The 11,017-nt window shown below is 44.7% G+C and overlaps 1 protein-coding gene across 1 annotated transcript in view; it reads right to left on the bottom strand.

Annotated features, from left to right (window-relative positions):
• Positions 1–5,917: 5,917 nt before the first annotated feature.
• The window catches only part of LOC309863286 (uncharacterized protein C8orf74 homolog), a 42,290-nt gene continuing 37,190 nt past the window's right edge, over positions 5,918–11,017 (bottom strand). The window contains exons 3-4 of the mRNA XM_082727858.1: positions 8,654–9,057; positions 5,918–6,289 (exon numbers count right to left, since the gene is read on the bottom strand). Coding sequence (XP_082583984.1) covers positions 6,050–6,289; positions 8,654–9,057 — 644 coding nt within the window. The 3' untranslated portion in view covers positions 5,918–6,049. The remainder of the gene's footprint in view (positions 6,290–8,653; positions 9,058–11,017) is intronic.

The raw sequence follows: 11,017 nt of genomic DNA, 5'->3' as shown, positions 1-11,017 counted from the left end.
TGAGATCATGACCTGAGCTGAAGGCAGAGGCTTTAACCCACTGAGCCACCCAGGTGCCTCTTTTTCTTTCTTTCTCTTTCTTTCTTTCTTTCTTTCTTTCTTTCTTTCTTTCTTTCTTTCTTTCTTTCTTTCTTTCCTTTTTCTTTCTTTCTTTCGATTTTGATATTTTCTTTGTTTTTAAAAATTGAATTTATTTTACTTATTTAAGAGAAAAGAGAGAGAGAGCATGCATGGGAGTGGGAGGAAGGTCAGAGGGGGAGAATCTCAAGCAGACTTCCATGCTGAGTGTGGAGCCCAACACAGGGCTTGATCTCACAGTCCTGAGATCATGATCCAAGCTGAAATTGAGAGTCAGATGCTTGCTGGACCACCCAGGCACTCTTCCCCTGCCTAAACATTTTATTTTTTTATTTTTTAAATTTTTATTTAGATTCAGTTAGCCAGCATATAGTATGTCATTAGGTTTTGGTGTAGTGTTCAATGATTCATTAGTTGTCTATAATATCCAGTGCTCATCACATCACATGCCCTCCTTAAATGCCTAAACCTCTTAAAGTCTCCTTTCCCCACAGATCTTTTGTATAGCAACCCCCCACCCCCCAGGTATAAATGACTTTGTCACTTGCCCTTGCACTATCCCTGCAAGCACCTGGCCCAGTCCACTTGCTGTCCTGGCTCCTGCTTTTTCTCTGCCAACCACAGCCTGTAGATAGGCTTTTATTTTCTTTCTATTTAACGTGCTTTCTCCAATTTCCCCCCTCAGTTAGAATCCTAATTATCTCTCAAAATCCATTTTACATTGTCCTTCAAGGAGCACCTCTCCTTGATCCTTCCTATAATAATAGTCCATTTCTCCCCTTTGAGTGTCTATTTTAGCATTGTCTCCTTCTTCCTTGTGTTAACATTAGCAGTGTATGCATCTGCCTCCTGTTTAGACTGCAAGCTCATTGAGGGCACTGACTGTGTCTTTTTCGTATCTTCATATTTGCCACTTATCTCAGCATCAGGCATCTAATAGACATTTAATATGTGCCTGTTGAACAGCCTCAGTAACAAAGTTCCAGTTACCCCAGAGTTATTCGAGTTCTGCACCTGCTTACAGTCTCCATAGCTCACTACCCAGCCGGTAAATATCTTGCTTATTTAATTGCTTCACGTTTTGCACTTGAATGTGAGTTCATGGATGGGAGCCTTGTCTACATTTTCACTCTTGAGTCCCTTGTGCCTAACAACATCCAGTATGAACAATCGGTCAGGTGATATTTGGGGGATGAATGAGTGAATTCCAGCTGGCTCTGAAGCATAGTGGGAGGAGTCTGACTCTGTTGTGCGGAGTTTCTCATCACTTTCTCCCATCCTTTCTCCACCTCATTTTTACTTTCTGACCCTCTTGGTGCAGGTCTGACATCTGTATGCCCAACAACCAATTCTAGGTACATTTCTGCTCCATGTTTTTTTTTTTTTTTTAATTTAGTGAGAAAATTGACTTTACCAACATTTACATATTTGAAGTGATATTATCACCTCAAAAATGATTACTTGCATCTGTCATGTTGAACTTTTAAAAAAAAGAAAATTTCCAGTTATATTCACAATATTGAGAGATAGTTCACCTTGAATGAAATGAATTTCTAAAAGTTTTACTTTGATTGAATTATATGAAAAAAGTGAATTGTTATTGGAATTATCAGATTTTTCTTTTTTTTATTGTTGCACCAGATTCCATGAGTATAACATTGGCATCATTTAACCATGTGTGACATTCTTCTCTGGGTGGTGCTATCAAATAAACACTTACCATTTCACTCATAGCATGTGTGCAAAAAAACTTGGAACTGACAAATGTACTAGGCAGGGTTCTTCAGAAAAACACAACCAATCAACAGAAGACTATGTATATTCATGGAAGAGACATATTATAAGAGTTGGCTCATGTGATTAGAGACACTGGCTAGTCCCAAATTCTCACGGCTGATGTCTCAGGCTGTCAGGCTGCCATAGAAGCAGGAAGAGCTATGTTCCATTTCAAATGCTGTCAGACAGGGACCATTCTCTCATACTCAGGGAGGGGTTGGTGTGGTGAGGTCAGGGTTTTGTTTTATTCAGGCCTTCAACTGACTGGACAAGGCTCACCCGCATTGGGGAGAACAATCTGCTTTATTTAGTCAGTCAATTCAAATATTAGTCTCATTCAAAAACACCCTGACAGACACACCCAGGATAATATTTGACCAGGATTTTATTTTTTTTTAAAGATTTTATTTATTTATTAGACTGAGCAAGAAAGAGAGAGAAAGATACAGAGAATGAGCAAGGGGAGGGGCGGAGGGAGAAGCAGACTCCCCACTGAGTAGGGAGCCCAATGAGGGACTTGATCCAGGACCCTGGGGTCAGGACCTGAGCCAAAGGCAGATGCTTAACCAACTGAGCCACCCAGGTGTCCCTGAGCAGGATTTTAGACAGTGTTCTTAAAGTCACTGATGACCTTTGAGTTAGATGCTGATATTCCCTAAGCAGATTTGTGCCTGCTTTTTATATAGTCAGTGACATCACCATGGTTCTCAGGGCCGATGGTAAATGCTGATAACATTTTTGTGATTGTTACAGTTTGCCATTAACTTTATTCAAAAAGAGAAAGATATTTACATTTTCATGACTCATGCACTTTCCTATTTTGTGGAACTCCTTGCTATTGAAGGTTTTTTGAAAAATGAAAATGCAGTAGCAAACACGAAGATAAATACTTGTAGATTGAGAGCACATGGTAAGTGGGAAAGCTGCTGCAGCAACGCTGCCCATTACTGCCTATGAACCCTGGAGCAAGACTGCTGCCTTCTAGATCCTGAAGCTCATACCTGTCACTCCTTACTTTCCCCACTAACCTGGAGTCTGTTGGCCTGCTGCTTCCTGAACCTTGCAGGCCATGGCACAACTGGCATGGGTCTTTACCTTCCCACCACCCCAAAGGGGAAATGACTCTCCTCCATTGCTTGTGTCTGTGTGCATTTCAGGGTCTAAGGGGAGCTGCATGCAGTATCCCTGAGAGGGTTGCACTGGGTTGGAAAAGAATTGAGAAGGAGAGGCAGGTCAGCCCTCATCATCTTCCAGATTTAGCCTGAGTTTAAGTGAAAACTCACTTGCTCACAGCACACATCACTCACACACCAAGAGATGCAACTGTGGCAAAAGCTGGAAGTACAAGCAAAGGGGTACTGATCTGATCTTGGCTTCTTTTAAAGCAATTATTAATAGGACTTCATTAAGCAATGACAAACTAGATAGACACCAGGACAACAGGAGGCAACTGACACCATCCACGACAAATATAGAATTTGGCCACCTTACCTACAGAAGCTTTATCCTTGGGCTCGAAGGGATGCTCTGATCTCAACCCAGTTTTAGGGTAGTTTCTCCGTTTGGGGTTTCCATGTCTATGTGGTGTCAGTGTCCAGGCCTTACGTGAGCATAGGGGCACAGGTGGAGACTTTGCTCTCCCACAGTTGACTTGGGGTCCTCTGAGAGTTGCAGCAAAAGCCTGCTCAGTGCTCCTTCTCAGGGGGGTGGGGAGATCCCCCAAGCGGAACACCCATTCTCTGATCTTACCTTGATGTAGAAGGCCCAATTTTAACTCTCAGTGTATATGTGGTCTGAGGCCTCCACTCCTGTCCCCATGCAGGCCTTAAATCCACTTGCTGATGTGCCTTCTCACCTTGTTTCTGGTCTTTTGTGACTTCCCTGTCCCAGTATCCTTCCCAAATGCAACTCAGCTACCCCTGAAATGGATATTTAACAAGCACTGAACCCAGAACTTCTGTATATTTGAGTAGGAGCTGGAGGAGGCAGAATGCTTAGGGTGTCCCTTTCCCTCCCAGACAAACCCCCAGGCCTCCTCTGCTTGTCCTTGAGGAGATGACACCAAATGATTGTGGAAGTCTGATGGGTTTGGGGGTATTTGTCTCCCTTGCTAATTGGGGAGAAACATATTTTCTTTTTGAGAGAGAGAGAGAGAGAACACATGAGGAGGAGGGAGAAGCAGAAGGAGGGGGAGAGAGAGAATATTAAGCAGGGTCTATGCCCAGCATGGAGCCCAATGTAGGGTTTGATCTCACAATCTTGAAATCATGACCTGAGCTTAAATCAAGAGTCAGATGCTTAACTCACTGAACCACCATGATGCCCCCAGGAGAAATTCTTGAGGGTAGAAACTTCTAGCACAGGGCTGAGCCCAGTGGAGGATTCCATTGGGAAGGCAGGGTAGGAGAGATTCCTACCTCCATCATATGGTAAAGCCTACAACTCTGTTTTACCTTAGCAAGAGGGAGGAGTGTTTTATATCTGAGAAGTTTGGTAAGATTCTTCATATCTGTTTGGACAGAGAAAGGAAGTTCCAGGGTTTTCTTAACATTTTCACTCATTCATTCTTTCTTTCTTTCTTCATTCCCCAAATATTTTTAACATCTACACCTAGTGTGGGGATGAAATGCTAGTCTTGATTCCAACCCTTCCAGATTAAGGAGAAGAGCTACTCCTGAATGGGAGGGAGGGCCCTGCAGGCTGACCGTGTGGACACAGGGCTGCAAGAGACACTTTCTTCTCCCTCACAGCCACTACAGGGAGCACCCATCCCCTTGCTGGAGGAGTAATAGGAGGATACTGGTCAGGCTGTATGTCCATCCATGGGGATGGTGACTTGGGGTCCCTTGGCAGGAGACTTCCTGGGAAAGGTCCAGGTCCAGTGGGGATGATAGCACCAACAGACCACTATCCATACCTTAGGGTCCAAGTGGCCTGAGACGGAAAGGTTTCAAAGCCTCAGGGGTTTTGTGGGTCTATCTGGGCACCAGACACAGGGACAGGACAAGGCTGGGACCCTGAGTATGGATGAAATGGTTGAGCCACCATCCATGTGGGGAAAGGCAAGGTAAGAAGGAGCTATAAACCCTTTTATACTTGATTGACAACCACTACTTCCAGTGTCTCCTGGACATGAGAACAGAGCTTTCAGACCAGTTTCTTGCCAAGAAAGTGAAAGAGACAGTGAGTGGCAATATCTTTTCTGCCCTGATCCTGGAGGCCACAGTCTCTTATCAGTTACATGGCTGTAATAAGCCAACTACTGCAGGATTTGTTTCCCTATCACCATGAGACATGATGCTGTAGGGGAAAAAGTGCAGAAATAAGAGTCCAGACACCTGAACTTTAGTCCTAATTCTCTCACTCCCTCTTGTGTGACCTTGAGGTGGTACTTGATCCCATTGACTCTTGAACCCCTTGAAAAATGGGAATAGCTAACCTTGCTTCATCATCTCCAGGTTAGAGTGGGAGAAAGACCTGACACCAGCTGGCAACAACTCCACCTAAGAGAGAGGGAGAGCTGGGCCCTAGAGATAGAAGGGATGTGGGCAGGGTCACACAGCAGACCAGAAGCAGAGTTGGGTTCAAAGGCAGGTCTCTGGCTTCGGGCAGTACCGAGTCCCCTGCCTCAGTCTAAGTGATGTAGGCTCTCACAAAACGAAGAGTTTTGCATAGGTTCTAGGCAGCTCTAGGTCTTCTAGCAGAGAGACTGGCATGTGCATAACAGGCTGTGGGCTGTCAGTCCTGTTGTACAAACTGCAGAATGGAAACAGAATCCTAGGTCCTGTTCCCACTCTAGCCAGAGAACCACTGTGTTAGCTGGAATTCCTTCCTGGTGTCTGGTGTCACCCTCACTCTTATCCACTTAAACCTACTGGTGGTGGTTCTATCTTTAGCGTCTAAACTCAGCCTTAGTTAACAAGTGATGTTTGCCTGCCCATGCAACACAAATTCTGTGCTCAGCAGAGTAAGACAGCTTTCTTCCACCACACAGGAAAAATCCATTTGGGTTGGATTTTCATGGGATAGAAGATAGAGGAAGACAGAAGAGGAAATATGAGGACTGTTGTTTTATTTCTTTTAATTGCTAGAAACCTTTGATCTACTGGGTGCTGAGCACATCACATAATACTTCCAAAATTGTCAACAGCTTTTCCTCAGTCAGTGTCTTCAGTCAATGGACACCAATGGCTTTCTACTTCTTCTTTGCTTTTGCTTTCTTTCCTTTGTTTGCTTTGTTGAACTTAAGAGATTCATCTTGCCCTTGCTGGCCAGTGATTGCAAGTGGGGAAGGAATAGGAGCATTGAGGTTCAAAGTCTTCTTCTGAAGTTTCAGATCCAAAATGTCAAAAGTTATTTGTATCTCATACTGCAGCAGCTCCTTCAGGCATTCGATCTGGATGTGAATGGCCTCACTGATGAGATTTTCTAACTCCTGGAAGAAATGGAATGTGGCTGGTGATCAGGGCCCTAGGAAAGGCTGAGGCTGTCTGAAGATATAGTCCTTCCACAGGATCCAACGCTGAACACATCAGCTCCTTTTTCTGTACTCTAGAACTTTCCATTTCCCCCACCAGCTCTCTTGGCCACCATTCTCCACCCTACTCTGTGCTCTGAGAGTCTGACTTACAAAGGCTGTCTCAACTGGCTACCTTACCCGTCTGGCTTTAGGCTGAATTCAGCCAATGGGAGGCGCTGGCAGGAGATCTGAGGCTGGAAAGAGAATGAAGTCTCTCGCCTCCCTCCCAGTCTGCTGTGGGCTGGCCCTGGCTCTGATCCTCTCCTTACACTACACCTCCTGTCCCATAGCCCTCTCCCATAGCTCTCTTTTTGGACTTTCTTTCCTTCTCGCTTCAGGACTACTGTAGCAATAACCCTATTTGAGTGCATCGTTTATTACTAATATTGTTCTGGGTCTATAGAACAGTCCCATATTCCCATACCTTCTGATCAATGCGTGTTCCATTTGGATGTTATCCCCCTTCCCTACCCTCCTGCCCTCATCTCATTTTTACATCTTGAAGTTCTAGTAGCAGGCTTTATCAGAAGGGACAGGGCAAGTTACTCAGACAGTGGGCCTGTCCCTCAACCAGCCAGTCATGGGAAGAATAGAAACTCAGCCACCATCTGCCATGTTAAACAGGAGACACTATCTGCCATCTCAATCAGGACTATGGCATCATGGAATCCTGGAGACATGGACCATGTAACTGTGTTTCTCCAAATTCCCCGTTTGAACAACCAAACTGTAGAGGAGAATTTGTGCTTGTCTGGAGGGGACATTCTTGGAATATCTGATTGCCTAGAAGATATCTCTTTGTGATCTCATATTTTAACTTAAAAATTCACGCAAAACCTGACATTTTCCCTGTACTATCTCCTGACTGTTTTTATATAAAAATAATTTTCTTCCCCTAAGTCCTTGGGAAGGATCATTCTCCAAGAGGATGTATCATGTTTATCCTGTGGTGTTCATCATCTCCAGCTCAGGCACAAGACTAAAGACACACAGTGGAGGGGATTCTAGTCCATGAGCTCTACCAGGCAGGGCCAACAGCGAAGTAATGAGGGCTGGCAAGGGAAGCTGGGAGGGGCAGAGAAGGACAACTGTGTGAACAAGAAGAAGCAAGAGTGGGAGGGAAGGCGGCCCCTCACATTTCTGGCCTTGTCCACACATTCAAGAGTAAGGTCCCCCAGAGCAGGTACAGACAAGCTGTTGCTTAGATTCTGCTGTATTCTTGTTTGCTGGATATCTTAATGCTCTAAGATTGCATGGCAGCCTGATGTGTTATTTCTCTGAAGACTTAACCTTAGAAGAGTATCATCTATTCTGTTGTGCTAATTTCTCTTTAAAGATTTTCCCCATGTTTTATATATATTTAAGGGAATATTTCATAGGGCCAGTCACTCTTTGGCTGATGATTTAGAGACCTTTTGAAATATATAGGCTCTGGGACTCTCTACCTCCATTTCAGCCCCAATCTCCCCAACACATGAACACAATTGTGTACACACATATGAGGACAGTTGTCTCTGTGTTTACAGATGATGTGACAGTGATGATATAAGTGCCTATGTCTAGATTAAAAAATGAATTTGGACTCTTCCAGGCCCTTAAGAAGTTGGTGGCTCTGGGGCCATCCTAGTTACCATTAGTAAAGAGCTGGTCATTGAGCCTCTGGCTCCTGGAGCCTCAGTGGTCTTAAGAGTGGTCAATGAAGGATCCCAATTTCTTAGATCCATGCCAGACTCTTCTAGGTTCTCTCTGACCCCCTAGCCCCACACCTTTGACTATCTCAGCATATTACCCACTTGGACTATCTCCACTGGCCCTTCCTGTATCATCTTCCCCAACTACAAGGCCTCAAAGGATGAAGGGCACTGAGAGAATCTGTGGTGATTCAGAGTCTAGGGTCTTCTTTAGTGGAATCTGTCACTGAGGAATGTTGCAGTGGAAAGAACTTGGACTTTGGGGTCAGCCAAGCCTTAGCCTAAATGTAAACTCTACCCCTTGCTAGCTTGGTGACCCTGGGTGAGTCAATTAAATTCCCTGAGCTCCACTACTCTCATTACTAAAATGGGTACATGAATTACATCTCACAGAGATGTTTCATGAAACATGCACACAAAACCTGTGGCCCATGTTCAGTTTCTGTCTGTCCCCTTCTGCCCCATCCCATGTGTGCAGACAATGGGGTCCTCTCTGTGAGTCTGTCTCCAGCCACCATGTTTTCTTGGTAGGAATGGGCATTTGTATGTGACAGGTGAACATCTTTCCACCTCACAGGCACAGCCTTACCTCTCTCTTCAGAGCCCGACTGGGCTGCTCGGGCACCTCCAAGAATGTTTTCTGTAGCTTGTGCTCTTGCTCCAGGTGCAATGCCTCCTTTAGGAGCAACATATTCGTGCGTTTCTGCACCTCAGCCATATTGAGTTCTGTCATCTGCTGCTCAAGCTGCCAGATGTCCCTGTCCATGCCCTCAGCCAGAGGGAGGGGATGGGGTGGCGCACACACTTCCAGGTGTGTGACGGTCAGGTTGACCTCCTGGTCCTGGCCCAGGACATACTGGTAGAGTTTGTAGTGGCGGATAAAAGTGTTGTGGAAGTAGTCACAGAGGGCCAGCAGGTGGGTGGTGTTGAACTGCCCCTGGTAATCTCTGAGCTTGTTCCCCAGAATTGTCACAGCCTCAGTGATGGAGCGACCTGCAAGCACAGAGAGGCCAGGCATTAAGTGTGAACAGGGGTAGAGCTGCATTGATAGCTGATCAATATAGGTTCTGAATCCAGACACTATGAACGCAGAGCCCACATCCTACCAGCTATTCTATATTACCATTTATTAGCTCTTAAAAATTATGGAGTGTATCACATTTTCCTTTTGTCTTGACTTCTAGGAAGCTCAGTGCCTATTTTATGTAGTAATTTATATTTATCTCATTTTATATGGTTATCTCACTCTTTACCTATATTTTGACTTGTAACTCTCATTTTAAAGGTTAACTTCAGCTGTGCTTTATGATGTTTCCACTTCAAATCCCTCAGAAAGGAGATGAGGGTGTAAAAAAGAGATTCTGCTAAGAGTGGAGCATGAGATGATGAGAGACAGATGTCCAGGCAATTATTATGCTGTAGATGTGTGTCACAGAGTTAGGCAAATATTGTTTCTACCATGCAAAATTCTGCTCTGGAGTTATGCCATGGCCAATGCTTTTCCTGAGCAAACCTCTTCTCCCATCTCCTCCCATTCACTCCTTTTTCTCACAACCATCAAAACCTTGGTGTAGTGTTGTGGTTAAGGAGGTAGGACTCTTTGCAGCATATGATTGGATCTTAACACAGAGGGTGGTTCAGTAAATGGTCATTGCTAAATGATATGTATGCCCTGGTGAACAGACATCAGGCAGAGAAAGAGGAAAGACAAGGGAGAGAAAAAGAGTATGCCCTGGTGTAAGCATACCTGGGTCCTCACACAGATGCCTTCCCTGAAGTGCACTGTAAACTCAGTCAAGTGTCTCTTGTTCCCTGATTCAGTGTCTATGTAAGACATATGGACATGACTATGGGAGCTTGGGCCAGCTGACCACCAAGTCACATGCTTTTGGGGATTCCACAGTTTTATCCACTGAAGACAGAGACCAAGCGATGGATGCAGGGAGCCTGGCTTTACTCCTGGAGTGGAGCTCTAACATGTGTAGATCCCTTTCCTTGTCTTTCTGGTGTGAGCTCCCCATGGGGCTCCGGATGAGTCTTTTACCTTTCCAGCCAGAGGTCTCCATGTTCTTTAAGGAGGGGCAGTTTCAGTCTTGCTCATGTGGTTTTTGTAAAGTCCTCCTCACCCCACCCCCACTATATGTTCATTTTGGCTCCTCACTCTTGGCTCTGTAGGAGAATATTTACCTTAAATCTACCCAGAATACTGAGATAGTAAGGCATCACTGTTTTAGAAAAATGGTAGTAGATAAAGCACTACTCCACTTTGAGCCTCGTTAGAATGTATTGGGAAGTGTTACTTGGATGTAGACTTTAGTCTCCTGCAGAAGGGATGAAGAGGGACCTCTCCACTGTGCAGAATTGAAGGTTGTTGGGCTGTGTTTTCCCCGTCTTTCAAGGCAAAGAAGCAGGTTCAGAGGCCCAAGAGAGTGCTTCTGTTTCAAAGTGGTATAGAGGGAAGGTTTGGAGGCCCGAGACAGCTCTGTCACTTTCTAGCTATAACACTTGGGCCTTCATTCCCGCAGATATAAAATGGGATAATTATATTTAGTTGATAGGATTGTTATGAGAATCAAATGGGATAATATGTCCAAGTGCCTTGCACAAAGCCTGCTACATGGTAGTTATTAATAAATGCTGTAGGAAAAGAAGAGTTTGTTTCTGCCCTCTGGGAAAAGTCTCTTCTAACCGCATCTATTTTTCCTTCCTTCTATCTCTCCATCTATTCAACCACCCACCCATCCATTCATCAATCTGTCCATCCATCCATCCGTCATTCATTCATCCATCCACTTGTCCGTCCATCCATCCATCCGTCATCCATTCATCCATCCACTTGTCCATCCATCCATCCATCCATCCACTCATCCACCCACCCATGTACATATCCATCCAAGATTAATTTGTCAACTCTTACTGAGTGCTTATTAATACTAAGCACTATGCTGGGTCT

The sequence above is a fragment of the Mustela nivalis genome (genome assembly GCF_964662115.1).
Source record: "Mustela nivalis genome assembly, chromosome: 4".
Taxonomy (NCBI): domain Eukaryota; kingdom Metazoa; phylum Chordata; class Mammalia; order Carnivora; family Mustelidae; genus Mustela; species Mustela nivalis.
The sequence above is the reverse complement of the archived record's forward strand: the minus strand, read 5'-3'. Positions and strand labels throughout refer to the sequence as shown.